Source organism: Grammomys surdaster, unplaced genomic scaffold, assembly GCF_004785775.1.
Source record: "Grammomys surdaster isolate TR1022 unplaced genomic scaffold, NIH_TR_1.0 128, whole genome shotgun sequence".
NCBI classification, from domain to species: domain Eukaryota; kingdom Metazoa; phylum Chordata; class Mammalia; order Rodentia; family Muridae; genus Grammomys; species Grammomys surdaster.
This window is the reverse complement of record NW_021604586.1, coordinates 3,482,353-3,508,064: the sequence shown is the minus strand read 5'-3', so window position 1 is coordinate 3,508,064 and position 25,712 is coordinate 3,482,353. Positions and strand designations below refer to the sequence as shown.

The 25,712-nt window shown below is 47.1% G+C and overlaps 1 protein-coding gene across 2 annotated transcripts in view; it reads left to right on the top strand.

The window, feature by feature from the left end:
- Nucleotides 1-2,974: 2,974 nt before the first annotated feature.
- The window catches only part of Mbtps1 (membrane bound transcription factor peptidase, site 1), a 50,548-nt gene continuing 27,810 nt past the window's right edge, over nucleotides 2,975-25,712 (top strand). Inside the window, exons 1-8 of one of the 2 annotated variants that reach the window (XM_028752407.1) lie at nucleotides 2,975-3,085; nucleotides 13,703-14,188; nucleotides 15,311-15,568; nucleotides 18,756-18,959; nucleotides 19,550-19,660; nucleotides 19,988-20,097; nucleotides 22,738-22,854; nucleotides 23,304-23,371. In XM_028752407.1, the coding sequence (XP_028608240.1) occupies nucleotides 14,026-14,188; nucleotides 15,311-15,568; nucleotides 18,756-18,959; nucleotides 19,550-19,660; nucleotides 19,988-20,097; nucleotides 22,738-22,854; nucleotides 23,304-23,371 (1,031 nt within the window). In that variant the 5' untranslated portion in view covers nucleotides 2,975-3,085; nucleotides 13,703-14,025. The remainder of the gene's footprint in view (nucleotides 3,086-13,702; nucleotides 14,189-15,310; nucleotides 15,569-18,755; nucleotides 18,960-19,549; nucleotides 19,661-19,987; nucleotides 20,098-22,737; nucleotides 22,855-23,303; nucleotides 23,372-25,712) is intronic. The other variant, XM_028752408.1, reaches the window with a different exon arrangement.

The following is a 25,712-nucleotide window of genomic DNA, read 5'->3' as shown; positions in this document are numbered from 1 at the left end:
TGTATGTATGTGTGCACATATGTATGTATGTGTGCACATATGTATGTTTGGCTGTGTGAGTGTGTATGCACCACATGCATGCAGGTGCCGTTGGAGGGCATTAGATTTCCTGGGACTAGAGTTACAGCTACCGTGTGGGCAGTAGGGATCAAATCCGGGTCCTCTGTAAGAGTGACCTGTGCTCTTCACTCTGTAACAGTGACCTGTGCTCTTCACTCTGTAAGAGTGACCTGTGCTCTTAACCACTGAGTCATCTCTCCAGCCCCCTTTTTATTGATTTACTTGTTTGTATTTATACATCTGTGTGAGTACATGCCATGTGTGCAGGGGCCCACAGAGGCCAGAGAAGAGAGTCAGATATCTCTGGAGTTAACAGGTGCTTGTGAGCTACCTGATGTGGGTGCTGGGAACTGAACTTAGGTCTTCTGGAGTAAGTGCCCTTAACCACCGAACTATCTCTTCAGTCCCTGATTGGCCATTTTTGTTTTGCTTACTTCAGTGATGTAAAATCTCTCCCTATTTGGGGACCAGAGGATTGGTGGTGTTTCCTCAGTCTTGATCTCTGTCCTCCATCTCTTCTCTTCTATACCCACAGTAAGCTTGGTACAGTCCCTGACTCAGAACTGACTGTGCCTCCTATGTGCTTTGAGTTGGGATGTCAGCAAGCCTCCCTCTGGCAGCCCCGTGGTCACAGGGTTACTACGCAGTTATCCCTTGGTGTCTGAGGGGTGCAGTCCTGGGAGCCCCACGAGTATCAAAATCTACAGATGCTTAAGTCGCCTGGATCAAACAAAATGGCATTTGTATGTGACTGCACGGGTCCTCTGTATCCTGAGGTTCTCTCTATAGCACATCGCCACATAACCGCAGTGACATAACAGACATAATACCTCCAGTGAGAAGTCACTCTGGCACTTAGAGATTAATAAGGGATACTCTTTAGTGGTAGCATGGGATTGGTTCTGGCTACTACGAAAGAGGGAACCAACCCTGAAGAGAAATCCCCATTGGGGCTTAAGGAGTTTCAGGGCCCATAGTTATACTTTGAGCAGTTAAGCTTGTGTCACAGACACGGAAATTCCATTGGTTGTCTGAACAAGTGGGGAACTTACAATATAAAGTGATTGCTCTGGTTACTCTGAGATAGCCCCTAGGCAGCTGGTGCCTAGGCTCAGCATGTCTGCTTGGAAGACTGTTGCTCTTGCTGATAAGGGAACCTGGACTTAATGAGGACCAGGGTTCATTGGTGGTGTGACTTTCTAACAGAGGCACGGTCTTTGACACGGGAATGTTCCCGATGGCCAGCTGTGAGCCAGGGGTGTCTCCTTTTGTTGTGTCCCTAATAGGTGGCGATCTTAGTGAACAGATCTTAACAGAAACACTCAGAAAACCCAAACTTTAACTATGTTCAAGGAGCAGTTGTCTCTTTTGCACAGTCTGGTTAGTACACTTCAGCCTTGAGCACTCCTCCAGCTAAAGTCTACTGTATATAACTTACTATTTCTTAAGCAGGCTTAATGGGTCCTTTATGACATCAACGTATTGTTCCCAGTTTCTTCTGAGCCAGCAAGAGGCTTCTAATTACTGGGCTCCAGGCAGCTGAAGGACAGAAGACTTCGGGAGAGTGTAGTGAATTAGCAGGAAGACATCAGGCCAAGAGCAAGATTGAAGTCCTGGGGCAGAGAGTGGGGAGGCAGGGGGGCCTCCACACAGCACGTCCCGCATGATGGGTCATCCATAGATAAGGGTCTGGAACCTGGGAACAGATGTGGTATATCTTTTCAGTGTGTGGGGCTACATCCCCATACCATACATCTGTCTCAAAACTGCCCTTTTAAAACCTTGTGTGTATGTCTGTGTAGGCCTATGCATAGGAGTGCAGGGGGGCCCACAGAGGCCCAAAACAGCAGATCTCTCTGGAGCTGAAGTTACAGTGAGCTGCCCATGATGCGTTCTGGGATTTAAACCTGGCTCCTAGACAAGCGTAGTGTCCCCTCTTACATGCCCTCTTCTAGGCATCTCTCTAGCATCCATCTGCCTTTTCTGACTGAGCACCCGAAGAAAACGCAACAAGAGTTCTGCACAAGGTCTCCTCTATACCCTGACCCAAATCCTGGGTCCAGAGCCCCTTTCTTGAGTTTGCCCAGCTGGAGGTCCCAGTGGAAAAACCCAGTTTCTATACCAGGCTTGGTAGCCAAGGCCCATCTCGCGAGCTTGTGAGCCTAGGACTCTTAGGTTTGTGTCCTCCATCCTGTTTGGTTCAGTCACACTCCCCAAGCTGATTGCCGTCCACACTCAGGTTGTGCCAGGGCCAAGTGTGATCCAGCTCAAGTACTAAGGCTGAGAATGGGCCATCCTACTGGTGTCTACATCGCTCAAGTGCGTTTTACCAGACGAATTTCACATTGATGCTGTTTGTTCCAAACGAGAACTAGTGTTACAAACGCCCTTCCTGTTTCTCAAGATGTAGATGCCCCGACCTGGCAGCAGGAATCAACTGGGCCATCAGAGGCCCTCTCAGCAGCTGGGGCCATGGGGGTAGTTTGTGAGGACTTAGGAGATTTGGCTCGCCCTCTCAACTGTGGTGAGGATTAGTTCAGGAGGGTGCATAGGCACAGGACATCGGAGGCCATCAGTAGCTGGGGCCATGGGAGTAGTTGAGGAAAATATATAGATTGGATAGGCGCCGGTCCATTTCGTCCGTGCAAAGGTGCGCAGTCCTTTTCAAGGCCAGGAAGCCCGAAGAAACACAAGAAGCATGTCTTCCCTGTATATACCCAGAGAACGCGATTTGGCCCCGCCCCTGTCCCGCCCCTCCACGGCCCCGCCCCCGTCTGGCCCCGCCCCAGGGCCGCAGAAGTCGCGAGATCATTGCACAACCTCTCGCCTCGGTGACGGACCGTCAGGAGCGCGCACGCAGGCCGCGGGTGCGCGGAGCACGCCGGGCCGTCGCTCCCGTCCCTCTCAGCCGCGTGGTCTCGCGAGACTTGCTGGTAAACATCCCCCGAATGGAGACCCGAGGCGTGTTCGCGGCGGAGCCGCCGTTCCCCCGGGTCCGCCGACCCCGAGCTTGAGGCGGACGCAGGTACGTCAGCCGACGGCGGGCGAGAGCCGGCCGCGCTCTAGGCCCTGCCGCTCGCTGCCCGCGCGGGGGCTGCCGGCGACCGCAGCTGCTTCCCCAGAAATTGGCTCGGCGCAGCGGCCTGGCCTGCGCCTGCGCGCCGCGGTGCGCACGCGCCGTTCGCCTCCGCAGGCCCCTGAGGTCGCGAGCCCCGGGGAACGGGCCTGCGGGCCGGTCTGTGCACAGCGCGGCTCGTACTTTGCATTTACTGTTAGGCGTTTTCGAGTGGTGCTTTGAAGGCACGGGATTCTGGGATCAGTCTCGCTAAACTCTAGGTTTGGAAGCGAAGGAAAAGCCGGACAGAGAAAAGCATTAAAATCTGCAAAACTAATGGGGGAAAAAAGTTAATATTTGAGACAAGGTGTGAGTAGCTCACGCTGGCTTTGAACTCCTGATCCTCCTGTCTCTGCCTGGTGCCGGGATTAAAGTCGTACAGCACCATACCGCTTACCGTTATTTTTTTTTAAACGTAAGAACTTGATTTCTGTAAAATGTCCGTATCACAGGGGTCCCTTGTATTAAGTGGTACCGCCCTGTGACTTAGTGACAGCTTGCGGAGCAGTCGGCACCACAGCCCACTTTGACAACCACTCCCAAGACGCCCGGTACCCTTCTGTGATTTGTACCGATTCTTAGTCTGCTTATCACCAATGGACTTGTCTCCTTAGGTTTGCCTCTTGGGAATAGTCAGAAGTTGCATGTGGCCTTTTGGTACCTTGTTTCCAGAATTATAGAATTATCTATGTTGTAGCATAAATCAGTACCGTCTTTTATGGTTGTAATGTAAATCAGTATTTCATCTTTTACGCCTGGATGATATTCCATTGTATAATAACCCACAGTTACCCCTATTCATGTGGAATACCTTTTGCCAAGAAGATTTTATCATGCAGTGTGACACATTTGGCCACAGAGCTGGGTTTTGTGGGATTTTTTTTTTTTTTTAGTGTAGGGATGAGGTGGCTACCTGAGCCTGCACTTTTGCCCAGTAGGTCTCTCCTGCAGTCTCCAAACATCCCATATAACCAAGAGTTTGCAATTGCTATTTAGAAAGTGATGTAGTGTTGGTAGGCCTCCCCCTCCCCGACTCAGTGGGAATGAAGGAGGGTGCGTTTTCTAGTCAGATCTTGTTCACTCTTGGTGCTCTTGTATGCTTTATCCTCTGATTTCTGTTCTCTGTCCAATGGTAGTCTTTGGGCTAGGAAGACCCAAGGGAAGTGTCTGTGTACGTGTGTGTACTTGTGTGTGGAGGCCAGAACTCTGCAGGTGTCTTCCTTGATCACACTCCACCTGACTTTTTTTGAGACAGGGACTCAGTGATTCTGGAGTGTACTGATTGAGCTAGACCAGGGGGCCACTGTGCCCCAGGGGCAGTCTACTTCAGCTTTCTGTGTGAATTTGGGGGGTCTTAATTCAAGTCCTCGTGCCCCATGGACCATCTTCCCAGCTCCTCCAAGGAGTCTTTTTAGTGGTTTCTTTTGAGGAGAAAGTTGTACCTTATTGCCAACTTTTTTTTTCTAAAGTGATTTATTTATTTATGTTTATTTGATGTGCATTGGCATTTTGCCTGCCTGTATATGTATGTGAGGGTGTTGGATCCCCTGGAACTGGAGTTACGGCGGACAATTCTAAGCTGCCACATGGATGTAAGGAATCAAACCTGGGTCTTCTGGGAGGGCAGCCAGTGTTCTTTACTACTGTCCAGCCCCTTATTAACAACTCTTGATTGCTCTGGGGGTGGTGTAGATGGGATCAGAACCCACCCCCTGATCTGAAATGCTCAGGAATCCAGACTTTCCATTTGGTGTTATAGGAGGTGACAAATGAGTGGATTTCTTTCCTAGTGGTGCAGTCTGTTTTGATGTGTGTGTTTTTTTAAATCCACGTATGTATGATGTGTGTAGGTGCACACATGTGGAGGTCAGAGGACAACTGTGGAGTCGGTTCCAGGGATCAAACTCAGGACATCAGGCCAGCACAGCAAGTGTCTTTACCCATAGAACCATCTGATCCTACCTATTGACCGTTTAATTCATTTCTCTTATGTATATGAAAGTCTGACCTGCATGTCTCTGCACACCTCTTGCTTGAGGAGACCAGAGCATGTAGGTAGGTACTGGGAATAGAACCCTGGTCCTCTGAAAAACCAGTAAGTGCTCTTAACCGCTGAGTCATCGTTCCTATTAATCTTGACAGTATTTTCCTCTCACAAGGAAATGAATTTCAGCTAAAATGAGGAAAGTAAGAAGTTTGGTGGTCCAGTCTGTGGCTGGCTGGTACCTGTTAGATCTGTAGAGACTAGGAACCAAGTGCAAACTCTGCAGGGACAGGCAGTAAATACCTCGGCTTCCCTGTTCACACAACACTGAACAGTGTTGGCTCATTGAGACCTCCATATGCACCTTTATTTTAAGAGAGTACCTTCTGGCACTGCTTAATTGTTAGCCTGTTAAACAGTGGGAGTACAGCCAAGTGTGCAGTTGAGTTTCAGAAGAGATCATTTTCCAGCCAACTCTTAATTAAATTGGATAGTACCCTTTCATGGTTTAAGCGGCCTTCACTGGAGTTACTTCAGGACACTGGTTCTGAAGACGCAGACGACTGCCGTGTGAGTCACTGCCTCTCACCTGAATTAGATTTTAACGTTATAGTCAAGCAGTTAACTTTAGATATCTGTAAATTATGCTTAGAAGTGTAATCGTGGTGGTGTTCTCTTACCATGTGCACCTTGTAAAAAGAATTTCAGAGCTGAAAGGGATATTAGTTGCTCCTTGCTGCTCACTCTCCCCTCTCTCCCACTGTACCCCGTTTCATCTGTCTCTGATGTGCAGGTGTCTTTCCCAGGCGGTGTTTGATGTCAGGGTCATCTTGAGTCCACCCATCTGAGCAGTGCAGTCACACTCGGGAATCCACGGGTGGAAAGGCCTTCTTTAGGGTATGCTTTTCATAGAAGATAACCGGGTCTTCTACAAGGACACCTGGGAATTAAGTCTGACCACTACTTGTTGGACCCAGGGGCGGCCTCGGGAGGCCCTGCAAGTAGAGCGGGGTTCCTGGGGGCAGCCGTGAGGGGCTGCAGATAGACATGAGGGGCTGCAGATAGACATGAGGGGCTGCAGATAGACATGAGGGGCTACAGATAGACATGAGGGGCTGCAGGCTCCTGTAGACAGATGGGGGACAACTCAGACAGGAGTAGCTTGGACCACTGTCTACCGAAATAAGTGAGTGTCACATGGTGGTTTTTGTTGTTGTTTTGTTTTTGAGACAGGGTCTTACTATGTAGCTCTGATTGTCCTAGAACTCACTGTGCAGACCAGGCTGGCCTTGAAAGCTCAGAGATTCACCTGCCTCTGCCTCTTAAGTGCTGGTTTAAAGGTATGCACCATCATGCCTGGTTCACAGTTGAACTTTTGTGCTGCTGTCTTACCAGAAAATGTAACCTCCTTATGTAAAATTTATTTTAAAGGATTTATTTAAAATAATAAACAATATATTTGTCTAATTATAAAAACAAAAACTCGTTGCAAACTGTGAAGAGAGATAATAAAGTGGAAAAGAGTGAATCACTCCTACAGCACTTTTACTGTTTTGTTAGTGTTAGTAACTTTAAGAGTTATTTTCTCGCTGGGCGTGGCACACGGCTTCAATCCCAGCACTTGGGAGGCAGAGGCAGGTGGATTTCTGAGTTCGAGGCCAGCCTGGTCTACAGAGTGAGTTCTAGGACAGCCAGGACTATACAGAGAAACCCTGTCTCGAAAAACAAAAACAAACAAAAAAAGAGTTATTTTCTCTTGTGAACATAGATTAACCTTTATCTTGCCTAATGTATGTGTATTCACGATATGCTTTACTGGTGTCTGCAGAGGTAAGCAGAGAGTGATGGATCCCCTTGAACTGGAGTTAGGGTTAGTTGTGAACCACTATGTGGGTGCTGAGAATCAAACCTGTGTCCTCTGAAAGAACAGCAAGTGCCCTCAGTCACTGAATCATCTCTCCAGCCCCAAGGATGCAATTTTAAAAGTCAAAATTTGCTAGCACTTAGGAGGTAGAAGAAGGTCAATCTGAGTTTGAGACCATCCTGGTCTACATAGTGAGATCCAGTATAGGCAGGACTGTGTAGCAAGACCCTGTCTCAGAGGAAGATGTCGTGTGCAGAGTTTGGACCGTTCTGTACATGAATTGATTTCTTTAAGACTTCTTTAACTCACTCTCCTATTACTAGCACAAACCATTTTATCATTCTAGAGGTCACAATCCAAAGTGAGTCTCCAAGTCAGTGTTGACAGCTGGTTCTTTCTGGAGGCTCTCAAGACAGATCCGGTTCCTTCTCTTTATAGAAGCCACCTATACTTCCTTGGCACCTTGATTTCTTTCTAACAAAAACCACATCCTGGCTTTTTGTTGTCCTACCTATGAACCAACCACTTAGCTGTATAGAGACCCAGTACTGACTAGAGGGTGGAGGATGTCCTCCCCAGCTTACGGTGCTCACATCCTGCTGAATCTTGGTATATGGTCACATCCACAGGTTCTGGGGGTTCAGGATGTGGACATCTGTGGGGGACCATGATTCAGTCTTGTTAAGACTTAGTTGGAAAAATTGCTGCAGGGTATTCTGTAGTATAAACAAACCGTAATCATTTCCCCGTCCCCTATTATTGCATACATACCTAGTCTCTAATTCCTCCCCATTACAATGCTGTACTGTATATCCTTGGATATGAATAGTATGCTTTCAGGATCATGCATGTTGGACTGAATTCTAAGGTGCATTTTTAAAACATCAGGCTCCTTTCTTCTGAAGAGTGTGACTCGGACACTGGGGTTCCCTGACAGCTTCCCCACTCAGCCACAGGGTGTAGGGAGCAGCAAGGGCAGCCCTCCTTTAGGCCTGTTTTCTCACCCAGTGTGAGTAGTAACAGGATGTTCTGAGGGGTATGTGCGTTATCCACAAGATAGTGAATCCTACCCGCTACCCACAAATGCTAAGTAAGTGTTAAGTTTTTCTTCCTGGTGAGGAATCTTTTCTGTTCAGTTTTAAGCGTTTTAGTACATATTGACAATTGATATTTAAAAAGTTAATAACATGAGAATACTGGATTTGTTGATTATTAACTATGAGTTATATTCTGGGTGCTTTACTTTTTTTTTTCCAGAAAGTTACTTGGTTTTTGTTTATTTATAATGTAAATGATAAAAGCATTAAAGCTAATTCGAACAGAATGTTTTTAACTGAAGCTTTTCAAAAAGCGAGAGTGCCCTGTAGAATGGGAGTTAGAGTGCTCCCCCACCCCCAGTATCCCAATCCCACATTCATGTATTCAGCCAACTGCTCATTGAAAGTATTTGGGGCTGTTGAGATAGATAGTGGTTAAGAGCACTTGCTGCTCTTACAAGGAGCCTGGGTTCTGTTCCCAGTTCCTACGTGGCAGCTCCAGCACCAGGGGATCCCACGCCCTCTTCAGGCCTCCGTGGGCATTGCACATACGTGGTACACTCATAAAACACTCATACACAAGATAAGTCTTTTTAAAAACCAAAATAGTCAGGATATGTATGTATTGAGCATGCCTTGTTCTCTGGACAATATGGCCTAACCATTTAGCATTTACATTTTTAGGTATTATAATACTGATATAAATTAAAGTATATGGGTAGATGTGCAGTTTCTATGGAAGCGCTATGCCATTTTATGTAAAGGATTTACATATTCTTAGATGTGGGGGTTGTGGGATTGGAACCGGTCATCAGTAGATCCCCATGGCCAGCCACACTCCCGTTTCATTTTAGTCAGTGTCATCTACTGGCATATCCGTCTAGTGGGTGTCACTGTACAACTGGTGAGTGGTAGGTCACTTCATGAAATGGCCCTTGAGGTTTATCTGATGCCTCCTCATGATTTGACTGCTGTGAAGTTTTGGAAGGAACCTCAGAAATAGGCAGGATTCTTCTCAGTTTTCCTGCTGGGAGAGGGGGTAGGCTGGGCCTGTGGCTGGTTGGCTTGTATAGAGTAATGAAGTCACTCTTCCCCTTTGTAAATATGTATCTTAATGGGTGGCATTTTGAAACTGTGTAAACAGCAGAAGTTTCCTTGAGCTTCCACTTTGTGTTGGGGTCTGTTTTCCCATTTTGAATTTTCACAGAGTTGTGATCTGTGACTCATTAGGTATTGTGAAGCTAGATTGTCTCAGATTTGGCTAGGGAGAGTCCCCCACTCCCCTTCTGGCAGCACAGCCCCATTCTCGGAGGAAGCACCACCCCTCACGTCTGCTACAGGGCTCCAGAGTCATCCATCTCATCTAGCCCAGCCTGCCTTTGAGCTCACTCCTCAAGGAGCCTAACCTCTTTCCCTGGAGAGTGGTACTCAGCCATCTGGGCACGTGGGAGAACTCCTTCCTGGGGGTACAGTGCATGGCACTGCTGTGTCCTCGTGGTAGATGACTTTGTTCAGATGTGCACTGGTTCATTCTGCATCTCTCTGTACATCTGAAAACCTGGAGTTTGTACCAGCATTTCGGTTTCAGCTCACTACTGAATGGCTTATTTTATTCTTCGATGGCCTTCTCCTCACACACTCTCTTACCTACTAGACTCTGTTCTCACTGGGTCTCTGTGGCTTGGTTGTCCTCAGCATACTAACTCAGAAAGGGAAGGACAAGTTAGTGGTTTTCTTTCTCTCTGTATGTGAGCCTGTGTAACTAGCACAGGGGTTAGTGGTAAGTGCACTGTTGAGTGGTGACGTAGAAGCCAGAAAGGAAAATGATTTGAGTCTTCTTCCAGGATTGTGAACGTGTAGAAACCCCTGTCATTTTCCACCACAGGCTGGCCACTGTGATGTCTCTAAAAGCCTGGACTCTTCACCTCTGAGGACAATAAACAGGTTACCTAGCTCTGTACAGAGAGTTGCTTGAGAGCTCCGTCATTTCCAGCTTGCTCACTGATCCCAGGAGACTTTTGTACCTGCAGCGGCTTGCTTTTCTCCTTACTTCCTTCTAGCGTTGGTGGGTGTGGAGAGCCAGTTCCTGGAGTAGACAGGGCTTGGTAGAGTGCAGGCAGACGAGGGCTGCCTGTTCACTTAGTGTAACCTTTTTCTGGAAAGAATCAGTGACATTTAAAGAAACAAAACATTTACTTTGTGTATATGAATGGGTGCTAGTGTGGAGATCAGAGCAGTCATCCGTGGGGAGTCAGTTTGTGCCTTCTACCATGTAGGCTCCAGGTATGGAACTCAGATAGTCAGGCTTGGCAGCAAGTACCCTTCTCTGCTGAGCCATCTCCCTCTCCTGCTAAATAAAAACTAAGCTATTACATTCAACCTATGGCCAGACTCTCCTTGTGGAAGTTTGATTTTCCTTCTCTTTTGTCCTTTCCTGTTCCTTGCCATCTTCCCCAAAGAAGAGGTACTGGGTGGCCCAAGATTCTGACAGGTTCTGGCCGCTTCCCAGTGTTGGCAAACATCCTTAACATAGATGTTCACAACTTAGTTCACACCATGTGGGTATGAGTGCGGGTGTTCCCACCCCTGAGCCAGCTTCCACAGTCTTCTCCATCTCCGTCAAAGGCAAAGTTACCCTGTGGCTTTATTCCTCACCTGCATTCTCCCGCATCTGGTCATCAGCAGTTTGTTGACTCTACCTACTTCATCTGTAAGGTCTAAAGTCAGGCATCTTCTCTCCCTGGGTTATTTAACCCATGATCCTGCCTCCCGTCCCCTGTTCCCTGTCTTCATTGCTCCTACAAGGCTGAGCGGTCAGGTGTCCCTTCTCGTCTCTTTCAGAGTAAGACCTGAGTTTCTCTCTGGTGTACAGGGCTGTCCCTGGACTGTCCCCAGTTCTTTATCTCCTCTCCCTTCCCTTTCTGCACTCTGCTCAGCCACACCAGCCTCTTTGCTTTTCTTCTCACTCCAAACTGCTTCCTTTAGGTTTCCACTTAAAAGTCCAGGGCCTCTGCGGCACCTTGACTGACAAGGCAGCTCTCTCTGCTGTCTTCCTCTGTTCCCACGCACAGCCTTTCCTGCACAGCTGCATTTACTTACTTGTTTTTTCTGTGCCTCCCCACACTGGAGGATGAGCTATTCGAGGTCAGAGGTTTCTGCCATGGAGTGTCCAGGACCCTGACCTCCAGCCGTACAGCGCAGAGCTCCAAGCAGTTCCTCAACAGTCTTGTTCTCCGGTTTTTATGCCTACTTCCCCTGCCTGCTGATGTCTGCATTCCAGAGTGGCCTGCTCCAGCCTAGTACCTGCTCAGACTCCCTCCTCCATGCTGTTGTTTCCCTGTCCTCCTCACACAGGATGCCCTGTTGGTCCTTACATATATTCTGTGTTCTCCTCATCCCCAGATGCACTACTTCTCCCTCCATTGTGCCTTCTGTGCAACTAAACTGCTTGTCACTCCTGAAGGGACTTTAACTCAGCTTAGGTGGCCTCTACTCTGACACCTTCCTTTCCTGGATTTGGCCTGGTGGTTAGTTTGTGCTTGGTCTCCTTTACTTCCTCACACATAGGGTGCTGTGTCCCTGACCATCCCCTCCCCCACATGTACACACCCCTCTACAGCACCTGGCCGCGTCTCACTAGGTAAGCACTCAATAAAATGGCTTGGCACAGTGAGTAATGAAGGCACCGTGTCCTGTGGGGTTGGGTTTTTTGTGTCCTGTTTCTCAGAACCAACTGGAGAAGAATTGGTCCTGTGGGTTTCTCTGTGTAGTCAGAGCTGTCTTGGAACTCAGAGGTCTGCCTCTGTCCCCAAGTGCCGGCATTATGCATGTGCCACAAAAAAGTTCATTTCCTTTCTTTCCATTTCCTTCTTTTAGAATTAGGCTCCTGCCTAATTTGTAAACATCAGCTTTCTCTTCTGCACAGAATACATGATATAGAAATGTACTGTCTACCTGTGGAAATGCTAAAGGTGACTTAGTACAGGCAGGCCTGTCAAGACGCTCTCTCTCACAAGCACTGCTGCAGGCAGGCCTGTCAAGACGCTCTCTCTCACAAGCACTGCTTACTCCACACACATACACATCTCCACTAGGTCACAGAGTCTTTGTCTTAAGGCAGAGGGTTTTAAGAGATTGTTTTTGTTATTTTAAGTTTTGTATGTATGGGTGCTTTGCCTGTATATGTGTCTACACTATGTATGTGCAGTGCTTAGGGAGGCCAGAAGAGGGCCTTAGAGCTGGAGTGACAGGCGGTGGTGAGCTGCCATGTGGGTGCTGGGAATGGAACCCAGATCTCTGGAAGAGCAAGCTGTGCTCTGACCACTGAGAAACCTCTCCAGCCCCTTTTGTAAAGTGCAAGCTTACTCCAGTGACTGGCTGCATACTCTTTGAGCAGTGATCCTTAGGGCTGCTTTCTGAGACTCCTTTCTGTGCTAGGGACTCTGGCCTCTGCAGAATGTGTCCGTGGTGTTAGTTGACCTCTGGTCTCTCTGAAGTCTTGGATCTTTGTTCTACTCGTTTGTTCTTGTGGTTGACATCCTCACTGTCTTTCTGTTGACACAGACATAGTCGCTTCTCCTGTTGAGTGCATGCCAACGGCCCCAGTCTCTGGTGTGGGTTCAAAATTGGTGTGTTTTGCAGACTAGGGTGGTACTGCAGGAACGTTAGGGTTAGGGTTAGGGTTAGGGAAGCCGCCGTTTAGGTCCTTTACTCAACCTGCACTCTTTCATCCCTTTCCTGTTTTGGAAGTACATATGGGCAGTTGCCGAAACCAAAACCTCTTTATTACTCTAAGTACCAGTTTCTGCCAGAAGAGTTGAGTTGGACTGACTCGTCTTAGTTATTGGTGGTTCATTCTTTCTCTGATCTTTTTTTTTAAAACAGTATAAGGGCCTCACTTGGTCTGTGTCCCCCTTCCCCCACCCCAGCTGGCTTGTTCCCCACAGGTATGGTGGTGAGCTGGTCACCCTGTGGCACTTTGGCCCCCACTGCCACTGTTGTGAAGAACAGCTGTTCCTCTTCTACTTCAGTTATTTTGAGAGAGATCTGAGCCAATGGGAAATCTTACACTCAAATAACACTTTCTTCAGGGGTAGCGTGCCTCACAAATGGTTCTCTGTTCCACTTTGAGTAAAGAGCTAATCCGATTTTATTTATAACAGATTAAACTGTTTCAGTTTAAGTTTGATGCTTCAGGTAAAATAAATGTAATGGCTGCAGAAAATACCTGTGCCGTTTCTATAAAATTGGTGAAAGAAAGTGCTGTCTCGTATAGAACCGATTAAAATTGATTGTCCTTAGGTATAATTTACAGCAGAAAGTAAAGACCTGGACGATGGAGAGCTGCAGATGACAGGAAGCACAGTGTGAGGCAGGTGTGAAGGGCAGGACGTGAAGGCAGCAGGGTTGGGGCTAGCCTGCTTCCTGCTCCTCCTGTCAGCTCTCGTCCTCAGTCTCTTCACTTGTTAGAGCTGTCAGAATGTTTCCATGAAAGCAGTGAGGAGTGAGGAAATGTAAACAGAGCCCTGAGGCGTCGTGTGGTGTCCACAGCTGTCTGAGCCTTCCCTTAAATGCAGCTAGAACTGTCAGAGCTGCCTGGGTGGGGATGCTGCTGATGTCTCTGTGTGCTATTTTTGTTTCAGATTGGCTACAGAGAGGTGGATTGGGCATCCTGCTAGATTTGGGTCTGTGGTGCAAATGGAGTTCAGGACTCGGTGGACTCAGCCCTAATGAGAGAAGCCCCTGTCCAAGATGGAGAAGAAGCGGAGAAAGAAATGAAAGCCTCTCTTTGGGCCACGCCGTGGGTGACCATGGGACTGAGGTTTTCTTTACGTTGGACAAGTCTGTAGGACAGCTGATCAGTAAGGTTGCAGCTTTTAGCCAAAACAGAAATCCACTTCTGATCAAGGAAGAGCCTAGGGCGATTTGAATTTATGCAATTTTATGACCATATTCACTTAGGACCATGAAGCTCGTCAACATCTGGCTTCTGCTGCTGGTGGTTTTGCTCTGTGGGAAAAAGCATCTGGGTGACAGGCTGGGGAAGAGAGCTTTTGAAAAGGCCCCCTGCCCCAGCTGTTCCCACCTGACTTTGAAGGTGGAATTCTCCTCAACTGTGGTGGAATATGGTAATGACTTGTCTTCAGTGTTGGGCCTCCCATCTTACTGTTTTCAAACTTAATATAAGTACTGACTTCCGTTCACTTCTGTGGCACATTTCAAATGGGCTGAGCACACATTGTAGACACTAACCTTTGCTTAAGGTATTTGCCCTGGACTAGCCCTGACTGCAGCATTGTAGTGGGGGCTGATGCAGGTGCTCACTGACATTTGGAGGGCAAGCATCTGGCAGAAGGGTGGAGCAGGAAGTCTGTGACTTGAGCCTGAGCTTTCACCTTCTGTAGAGCAAATAGCTGTATTTCTCTGAATTCCTTTCCCTGTTGGGAAACTACATTTCTTTAGTCAAATTTTAGTAAATATGGAGGTTTTATCTTATTTTACTTTATTTATTCTTTCAATTTATAAATGTTTTAAGCGTATAAAAGTTTTGCCTGCATGTTTTACCACTCATGAACCACATGAGTGCTTGGTACTTGCCGAGGCCAGAGAGGGTTCTGGATCCTGCAGAACTAGAGTTATGTATAGGTGCTTATGAGCTACTCTGTGGGTCCAGGGTCTTCTCCAAGAGCAGTGAGCACTCTTTACCCCGAGCCATCTCTCCAGCCTCCCTGCTTTATGTTTCTTAAAATATATTTTGCTTATAGAGTTATTGGTGGCCATGAGCTGCCTGATGGAGGTGCCGGAAACTGAAATCAGGTTCTCTGTAAAAGCAGGCCGTGATCTTAATTACTGAGCCATCTCATCAGACCCACACTTACTTTAGAAAAATGCACAGGTATTTGCTTTTGAAGTATGTATTTTGTGTGATTTGAGATTCATGTGAGTCAGCTTTACCCAGAGCTGCTACCCGTGGCAGTTCACACTCATCTCTCATGCAGCCGCCTGTGGCAGTTCACACTCATCTCTCATGCGGCCACCTGTGGCAGTTCACATTCATCTCTCATGCAGCCGCCTCTGGCAGTTCACACTCATATCTCATGCGGCTTCCTGTGGCAGTTCACACTCGTCTCTCTTCTTGCTCTTACTTTGCTGTGGGCTCTGAGGTTCATTGTTCTTTTCTCAACCTTTCAGAGTACATGTACACTGTTATGTATATAAGTGCTTATTTTTACTGTGGGCATTGATTTCAGAATATATCGTGGCTTTCAATGGATACTTCACAGCCAAAGCTAGAAACTCATTTATTTCAAGTGCTCTGAAAAGCAGTGAAGTGGACAACTGGAGAATAATACCTCGGAACAACCCATCCAGTGACTACCCTAGTGATTTTGAGGTGATTCAGATAAAAGAGAAGCAGAAGGCGGGGCTGCTCACACTTGAAGATCACCCAAACATCAAGCGAGTGACACCCCAGCGGAAAGTCTTTCGATCCTTGAAGTTTGCTGAATGTGAGTACAGTCAGCACGGCTACACCACTGCTTGGCCTTCCCCACAGAGACTAAGGGGATTTGGGAACACCTGTGTCCGTTTTCACAGTTCTCTAATGGAGAGTGTTGGGTTGTTTTCTTTTTTCAGACAGGGTTTGCTGTAGCTCAGGCTTCATACTCACTCTGAAGCTGAGACTGATTAGCCTTGACCTCCTGGCCTTCGATGTGCTCCTGCCTCTACCTCCCAAGTGCTATGACTGCCAGCATGTACTGCCATAGCCAATGGACAGCATTTTCTTGAGAAAACCAGCTTCATGCTGTCTTGGGAGGAACTCTAAAGGTCTATACCATGGTGGTGACCTTTATCTCTGTGGCAGCTGGTTTCTGTCTGTGTTCACTTGGGACTCTCCTAACTTTGAGTCTACCAGCCCTTCATGTGTAGAGTGGAAAGTCTTAGAACAGAAAAGACCGAGTCCTGCTCTATAGACTGGGCTGCCACTGAGACTTTTTTCTTGCCTCAGCTTTACAAATGCTGGGATTATGTGGCCTGCTACCCACCCTCTGTAGGCCTTGCCTCTGAGTCTCCTCTGAGTACAGGCTTTCATTTCTCCAGCTCTCTTTCTCTTCAGTGTCTTTTTCCTGGCCTTTGCTTTGTTTCTCTCTGAGCTCCCTGACCATGACCAGAGGTAGGTGTTGTGGTATACCTTTGTAATCTGTGGGCATTGGCAGGCCTGTGTGTGTGATCCAAAAGAGTCTGGCTCGCACTTTCTTCGGCCTAGTGTTAACCTCCAGCTAGGCCTTCGATGGTAGAATATGTCCTAAAGTAATAAACTAAATGTAGTGTCTCTGTAATATAGAGGGCCTAATGCCACCAAGGGAACATTTTTATTGATTTTTTTGCTATTTATCAAACCAGGTTAGCATACTGCTAGTTTTAACAGTTTGCTATCATTTTTTTTCCTTCCTTCCTTTTTGTCTTTTTTGAGATGGATTGTTTGTATCACAGTCTGACCTAAAACTTATGTAGTCCAGGATAACCTTGAACTTCTTCTGGTCCTTTTGCTTCCACCTTTCAAGTATGGGAACTTAGGCCCTCACCGTGACGCCCAGGATTAGGTGGTCCTTGCAACCAAACTTGGAGCCTTCGAGTGCTAGGCAGGCATTCCACCAACTGAGATACATCCTCAGCGTGGTTGTTTCTTTGATTGGGTAGGATGCAAACATGTTATTCTCCCTGTTCTGTTTATCATGAGCTAGCCCAGAGCCTCTGAGGCCATGTTGTCTCTGGAAAGGCTGATGGATGCTGTGCAGCAGACTTACAATCTGAGCAACATCTCCCAGGACTTCTCCATCAGCTCCTGCCTCCAGGTTTCTTCCCTGTCTGAGTTCCTGCCCTGTCTTCCCTTAGCAATAGATTGTCACCTAGAAGTGTAGGTGTCATAGCCCCCCACCCCCAAGTTGCTGTGGTCATCACAGCAGCAGTGACTCTGACCAGGACATCAGCTCTTTGTTATTCGCAGATGTCTTTCTGTTCTTTTTACCAGTTTCTTCTGTCCAGGCTGATGTTCCCCAGTTTTTTCAGTAATCACTCATATGACACAGTCTGCCTCCATCTGGTTTGATTTTCTCTCAGTGGTGTGTTCTGTTGTAGGTTAAGCAGAGCAGACGGCTCCCATCATCGAGGTAGTCTTACTCGGTATTCTGGAATTGTCCCTTCTGTTGACATCAAGACTCGAGTCACTCCAGGGAAACTCGGTGTGGATAGAGTTGAGTTGGACTGTCAGGCAGTCTCAGTTTTCTAGGACCCTTGTTTTCACGGATGTGGTCTGGAGCCTTGAGAACCAGTACTGTTGGAGTAGTAGAGCACAGGCTTGTTCTCAAAACTGATTTGAAGCCAGCAGTGTGGCTCAGCAGGAAAGGTGCGTGCCATGGAAGTCGGGCAGTCTGGTCAGCCCCTGGGAGCCGTACAGGGAGAGAGCTGATCAAAACAGTTGCACATGCTTCCCCACTAATAAGTGAGATTACGGCTTTAAAATAAGATTTGTTTTTCATTATAACATATAGATCTTGAAAGGTAAAATGAAAACGTGTAGTAATATCTTACTTTTATTTCATTTTATTTTATGTATTTATTTTGTTTTTTCAAGACAGGGTTTCTCTGTGTAGCCCTGGCTGTCCTAGAACTCTGTAGACCAAACATGCCTTGAGCTCGGAGATCTGCCTGCCTCTGCCTCCAAGTGCTGAGATTAAAGGTATGTGCCACCACTCCAGCACCCTTTTGTTTTTTAATTTTTTTAAAGATTTATTTATTATATTTATATGAGTACATTGTAGCTCTTTTTAGAAATACCAGAAGAGGGCATCAGATCCCATTACAGATGGTTGTAAGCCATCATGTGGTTGTTGGGAATTGAACTCAGGACCTTTGGAAGAGCAGTCCGTGCTCTTAACTGCGGAGCTGTCTCTCCAGCCCTGTTTTTTTTTTTTTCTTTTCTTTTTTTTTTTTTTTTTAAAAAAAATTCACTAAAGAAATTTTTTTTCAAGTATTAAAATTCACCATTTAAATGTTCAGTTTGACAGATCTTGACAAAAGTACACAAGCTGGGTAGAGTATTCTGTCACCTCAGACCTTCCTTCTTGTCCTCCTGGTTCTTTTAGTTTTTGAAAGAGGAAATTTAAAAGTAAGGAGATTACTGAGTTTGGGGCAATTCATGGTTTAAAGTCCTCGCTGCAGTCTGCCCTGAGATGTGCCCCGGTACAGCACTGTGAAAGCTGCTGGTACCCCAGTGGCTGGTCCACCAGCTCCTGGGGCATTTCCATTCTTTCTGTCATCTCCCGGCGGACCACTGGGGAGAATGAGTTTTATCTTTAGTGTTTCGATGTCACAGAAGGTTTATTTGAGACAAGGCTTTTCAGTACAGGCTGGCTTTAAACTATAATTCTGCTTGAGCCTTGTAAGGCTAGGGTTTCAGATGTAACTCCATGACGCCCAATAGGGCTTCTATAAAAGTTGCTGTAAGTCTTTTTCTGTATACCCTTGGTTACAGAAGTCTAAGAATCATTTGGGAATAACATGGCAACGAAGTCTGCTGCATAGTTGTGATTACCTTGAGGAACATCCTGAAACATGACTTCAAGGTGACTTTGTCTCTGAGCACGGTGTGTGCACTTCTCTTGGTCTCTGATCATGCTCTTCCTTGAATTCTAGCCGACCCCATGGTGCCCTGTAATGAAACCCGGTGGAGCCAGAAGTGGCAGTCATCACGCCCCCTGAAAAGAGCCAGTCTCTCCCTGGGCTCTGGATTCTGGCATGCAACAGGAAGACATTCAAGTCGACGACTGCTGAGGGCCATTCCTCGCCAGGTTGCCCAGACATTGCAGGCGGATGTGCTGTGGCAGATGGGATACACAGGTGTGTGTCGTAGACCAGGAACTCTGGAGACCAGGGACGTGGACAACATTCAGGGAGCTTCTGCTAGGTTGTCCTGCCACAGGTCTGCCACCACATACATCTGTCCTTCCTACCATGTGTGGAGTGGGTACAGTTAACTCTCCTGCTTACCTCTTAAGCCCAGCATCTGTTTCTGTGACTTTTATTTTACTTGTAAAAATGTGTGTGTGTACAGTATGTGTGTGCGTGTGTATACATGAGTATGTGTGTGTGTGTGTATATATATATATATATATGTATGTGAATGTAAGTGTGTGTATGGAGAGAGAGAGAGAGAGAGAGAGAGAGAGAGAGAGAGAGAGAGAGAGCGAGCGCGCGAGAGAGCACGTGAGAGAGAGCACGCACATGTGTGAATGTATACCATGGCATGCATGTTAAGGTCAGAGGATGACTGATAGGCATTTCCTACTGTCTGGGACCTGGGAATGGAATGCAGGACATTGGGTTTGAACTTTACTGAGGCTCCCTTTAAAGGAATGGTGGTTTGTGAGTAGAAATCAAGCAAGATTATTTCTCCCAATGTGATTGTTGTTTTCTCTTTTGTGGATAAGGTGCTAATGTCAGAGTTGCTGTCTTTGATACTGGGCTCAGTGAGAAGCATCCACATTTCAAGAATGTGAAGGAGAGAACCAACTGGACCAATGAGCGGACCCTGGATGATGGTAGGTCCCAGTCAGATGAGGACAAGGCTCTTGGTCTGGAGCCAGTGCTTGTGAATTAGCCTCTGATTGCTCAGACAAGCCAGGTCCTCAAAGGCTCACAGATGGTGTGGGGAAGTAGAGGCTGGGAGAGAATGTGGTACCTGCTGAGAAGTTAACCACAAAAGAGACAGGAACAGTGGTGTTTGGAGTGAGGGGAGGAAGGGAAACCACAGCAGAAGCTACTGAGGTGTTTCTAAGACCAGGCATGTGTGGTCATTGGTTTTGAGTGCTGTACCTTATTGTCTGTCCTCATCTGTCTTCATGGGACTTCTTTTTTTGTGCCTTCAGGGCTGGGCCATGGCACATTCGTTGCAGGTGTGATTGCCAGCATGAGGGAGTGCCAAGGATTTGCCCCAGATGCAGAGCTGCACATCTTCAGGGTCTTTACCAACAATCAGGTATGTGTTTGCAGGGCCTTGAGCTACACAAATGGTCAGAGGTGAGGTCTGTAGGAAAACACCGTTGCACAGCCACTGCAGATGGCATGTTACCGTGACGCCTTTTTTATTGTAATGTCTGCCTCACTGTCTCGCCCTGTCCTGCCTTCTGCCTGTCCTTCCCCCAACACTGTGTTCGTCAGACTTCTCCAATCCTGAAGCCCTTTCTCCAAGGCTACTGGGGTTCCTTGATGTCTTTGTCCTTCACATCAGGCCTGCTTGAGCCTTCTAGCCCATGTCTAGGTCTTCCAGGATGGAGTAATGGCATATGCATGGCATGTTTGTCCCAGTTCATTCCTGCTGCTGGAGAACGAATGCTATAGTACTGACCTGTGTATCCCAGCAGCTAAGGTTTACAGCTTTGTTTCGTCATTTCATCTACACACAGAAAAGTTAAGAGGCTGCTGAGAGAGGGAGAGAAGGAGGGAGGGGGAGGGAGAGAGAGAGAGAGAGAGAGAGTTAGCTTAATTTATAGTAGTCATTTATGTGTGTTTGTGTATAGAGGCCATATATTAGCCTAAGCAATACTGTTCACCTTGTTTGTTTTTGAGACGGGTCTCACTATCTTTCTTTGTCTGATCTGGAGCTTATTATGCAGACCAGGCTGGCCTCAAACTCATTAACTCACAGAGATCCTCCTGTCTCAGCCTCCTGTGTACTGGGATTAAAGGCATGCACCGCCTTGCCCAACTTGACCTTATTCCTTGAGACAAGCTCTCTAGCTGGTACTGGATAAAGAGAAGAGCAGCAGCGTTGGTCTAGAACGGGCTGACACAGCCCCTGTATAAGATGCCATTCGTTAGAATTCTGGGGGGAGAGAGGACATTAGGCAGAAACAGTATGGTATGTGGAAATCTAAGCATTACAGGACTTTAGAAAGAAAGAGGCTTCCCTTTAGATCCCGGAGAGCAGCCTCATTAAGAATGAGACTAAAGAAATAAGCGAAGAAGGGGACTCACAACTGAGGTGGAGGTAAGCCAGAGGCGCCTCTTTAGAGAGCCGCTTTCCGACCACTCCCCTAGTAAACACATTCTGAGAACAGAGCAATTGTCAGGCTGGTTGTATTTTTCACATGTGATTTAGTTCAGTGTAGCATACGAGGTAAAGAGCTTGATACCATAAATTGAGAGCTGTCAAGTCACGGTGTGGATTACTCAACTCTGTTCCAGAGAGAGCTTGGGGAGCCTGGCATGATTGACACTGTGGGATCTAGTCTAAACATACAGACCCATGATGAAACAACTGAGGCCTGGAGCTTGCCCATTAGGCTAGCTTGGCTGGCAAAACAGCTCCAGGAGTCAGCTTCCCCAGTTCTCAGATTTCAGGCATGACCACTACACCAGATCCTAATGTGTGCATCAAATTCATATTGTGTAGAAAGCTCTTGACCCACTTATTTTTTTTTTCCCTGTTGCTGTAACAAAATACTTTGTCAAAAGCAACTTCATGGAGAAAGGATTGATTTTTGGCTCACAGTTGAAGGCTTTGTTCGTCATGGGCTGGAAGAGGGTGGCAGGAGCTTTGAGGTAGTTGGTCACAAGGATCCACAGTCGTTGCCAAGCAGAAGAACAGTGAATGCAGACTAGTGCTCTGCTTCCCCAGGGAGCCCTGCCTGTGGGCCCACACAAGATTGAAAGGGTCTTCCTCTGTGAAGTAATATGATGAAGATAACTGCCCTGGGTGTGACCAGAGGCCCATCTCCCAGTTGGTTCTAGATTCTTCGACTTGACAGTTGACCCTAAGTGGTCACAACAGTGAGCCCTCATTTTTAAAATGGATTTTTGAGCTCCAACACATCAGAAGGCAGTGGCTTTCAGCTCAGTCCCCACCTCTCTGTGGGGAGTGTTGTTAGCTGCTTGTGTTGTCTCTTAGGATTTCTTTTACGGGTCAGCATGCAGTTTAACTGTACCACTCTGCTCGCTGTGAACATGATTTCATGGTTTTGTTGTTGGTCTTTGCTTTAACTTTTGAGACAGGCTCTTATTCTGTAGCCTAACTGGTTCTGAAGCTCATTATGTAGCCCAGGCTGACCCTTCTGCAGCCTCCTAAATGCTGGGGTTACAATTCTCAGTCATCATGCCTGACTTAGCTTGTATTTAAAAAAAAAAAAAAAAAGAACAAACAGATACAACAGAAGTATTCCAAAAAGCAGTTTAATTTACATAGTGTAGGGTAATTAGAGTTAGCAGAGCACTGGTGTTAGGATCTATGAAGTGGCTGCGCCTGCGCCTGTGCCTGTCTGTCCTTCTCTTTAGGGATGAAGGGTGTTAGATACCGTAAAGTGTAGACATGGTCACCGTCACAGCAGTGGCTAGAATGCTTCCTTTTATAAGGGTAGTTAGGTGCCTGGGCTAACCCTCAAAGGCATGCTATAAGGTAGACGGTTGCCTGTTGCCTCTGGAGGGGAGAGACAGTATACAGCACAACCCACTTTCTTGGTTCTAGTTCGAGAACTTTGTAGTATAATATTTGCATCGTAAAGCGTCTTTACTTAGGATGTATCCCCATGCTGTGAAGCGTGTGCTTGTCTTTAGAAAGCAAAGCTGTTAGGCTCTTCACACTCTGGCTGAGGCCCTCAGAGCACTGTCTGTGTTTACCCAGGTGTCTTACACATCTTGGTTTCTGGATGCCTTCAACTATGCCATCCTAAAGAAGATTGACGTTCTAAACCTCAGCATCGGCGGGCCCGACTTCATGGATCATCCCTTTGTTGACAAGGTTGGTCAGGTGACTGTGAAGGGCAGCATGCTGGGGACAGCTCCTGTGCTTCTATACCTGCCATAGTCAGCATTTCCACCGAGGTCATGACAGCTTTGTGAAACAGATGGTTAATGACATGACTTGAGAAACTTACATGTCATAAACTCAGTGACTTAGGGGCCTGGGGACAGGTATTTTAAAGGAACATTACTGCCTCCCTGGTGCCTTGATGCCTTTCTGTTTAAACCTGTTTTTCTGACCTGGCCACTGGGCCAGTGTGCTGTGCACTCTCCAGCCCCAGGTTCATGCAGTTGTCCTCCAAAACTTTGTCACATGTGCCCATCCCTCTGGGCCGAGCACTGCCTTAGAGGGGCTCCTTTCTTGGGCACACTTGCAGAAGGTCCATGGTTTGGGGGACAGTGACTTATTACTAGCACTCATTAACTAAATGCTTGGTTATTTTGTAGGTGTGGGAGTTAACAGCTAACAATGTAATCATGGTTTCTGCTATTGGCAATGACGGACCTCTCTATGGGTGAGTTACCGCAGCAGGGTAAGGTGAGGGATATTTACTCCCTTGGAGTAACAGTCTGTGTGTCTCTGTGTGTCCTTTTTTATATCTGTCTTAAACATATATTAGGTTTTTAATTTAAAAAGATAATACATAATGACCCTCCAAGTCCTCACCACTTTCCTTAACAATTGTAAATGGAAACCAGTCTTTATGTTAATTTTTTTTTTTTTTTTTTTTTTTAAAGACAACTTAGCTGTGGTTTAGAGGCCTGACATTTTTATTTTTCCCTTTTCCTCCACAGTAGAATGGTCTGGGAGGTGGTTCAGTTGGTAGAGTACTCTCCATGTCAGCATGAGGAAGGGAGTTTGGATTCTCCAGCACCCACGTGAGAAGCACAGTGTGACTGCATGTACCTATGAGCTGAGCTCTAGGGGAAGGAATGAAGAGAGGATGATTCTTGGGGCTTACTGGTCAGCTAGTCTAACCAGTTGGTGAGCTGTGGTTCAGTGAGAAACCCTACCTCAGAAAATAAGGTAGAAAAAAGACTGTTGACCTCTTATTTTTGCCCACACAGCACACATGAGTATGTGTGCACGTCCTCATCCATGCCTACACATACTGACATGTACATATGCTCCACATGTACACAGACGATAGCTAGGAGGCTGGGCGGCTGACAAATACCTGTAACCCCAGTAGGAGGATCAGGAAGGAGTTCAAGTTCAGCTTGGACTATATGCGACCCTATTTCAAAGAAAAGAAGACAGTAATGAGGATAGTGGCCTTCGTAAGGAAGTGGGTTCTGAGTGAGTCTTTCTTGAGATTCACTGTGTATAACACAGTGCAAATGGATACATGTCTCCTGTCCCAAAAGAGCAAGTGTAAACACAGTGAGACTTGTGCTGGGTGCCTGACGGGAACACAGCTTGTGCTTCGGGGCTGACAAGGTCAGTCAGGAGAGCATCAGAAGACAGAGTTAGGGATGTGCTATGCCATTTGTAGAGTTAAAGCAGTGTGAGACATGGACACCCACCGTGACAGACAGAACCTGCTGGGCGTGCAGGTGCATACTTTAATCCCAGGCAGGCAGATCTCTGTGAGTTCAAGGCCATCCTGCTATACATACTGAGTTCCAGCACAGCCAGGACTCTTTAAACATCTAACAGTCAACCAACAAACAAACCTAGGATCTCAGGTCTCTGGCTTTCCTTGTGCAGATGGCATTCCTAAGCAAGCTCTAGGCATGTTTCTGCCGAAGAGTGCTGGGCACTTGGCCAGAGAGTACTGTGGACGGGTGCATTTCTATACTGGAACCAAGAGTGAGGTCATCTCAGGGAAGAGAAGATGCCTGGGAACGTATGCTACATGCCACGTGCAGTAGGGGAGAGACTGGCTGGATGTACACATTCACTCATTTGTTCACATTGTATCTGTCCGAGATGTCCTTGGAGCTCTTGCTGACGGGAGGCAGACTGCCTGGAGGACAGGCAGAATGTACACAGAGCGTCCAGGGCACAGGGCAGACCAGCCATGTTGAAGTTGGTGTTTGTGTGGCAGGCTGGTGTGCGAAGCATCCCTTTGGAGGGTCCCCGTTTCCTGTGCTGGGATTCACAAATAGAAGTGGCATGAGCTTCCTTAAGTGCCTCTTCCTGTAGGAAGCATCAGATCTTGGGGCATTTGATGTCAGCCTTTCTTGTTCTTTCTTTTGACATATTCTCCTGATGTTTCTTGTTCCCTTTTTTTTACATATTCTCCCTGGTATTATGTCTCCTATTTCTGATACCCCCACTAAATTCAGAGTCACCCAGGTTGTCTGTTTCCTGGACCCTTCTCCTGCCTTTAGGCTTTCTTAGCTGTGTTAGCATGAACAGGAGTGGAACCTGCTGTGACCACACAGGTGTGAGGGGGCCTATCCAGGCTATAGACCTTCTCTTCTGAGCCTTAGCTCATGGCTTGTCCCAGGCCTCTGAGCACTCTTTAGACGCTGTGCAGGTGTTGTTCACACAGGGAGCACCGTGAGGGGAGCACCATGAAGATCTGCCCTGACTGCAGCTGCTACTTCTTTCCTTTTGTCTGTAGCTCTGCTGTGCAGGACAACACTGAAGCAATTTTCCGGTAGACAAATATACCCGATGGGAAGATCCACATGGTTCTTGTTTGATATACTAGCTGGAATTGACTCACTTCCTGAAATAAATAGTGTAGACTCTGTGATCAGGTGGTCTCTGCCTGTGTGATGTGAAAGAGCCATAGGAGATGGGAAAATGGCCAAGCTTGCCCGTGTCCCATTAAAGCCATGTGTAGAGACGTGGCAACTGACTTGTTCTGTGGCAGTTAAAGCCATGTGTAGAGACGTGGCACC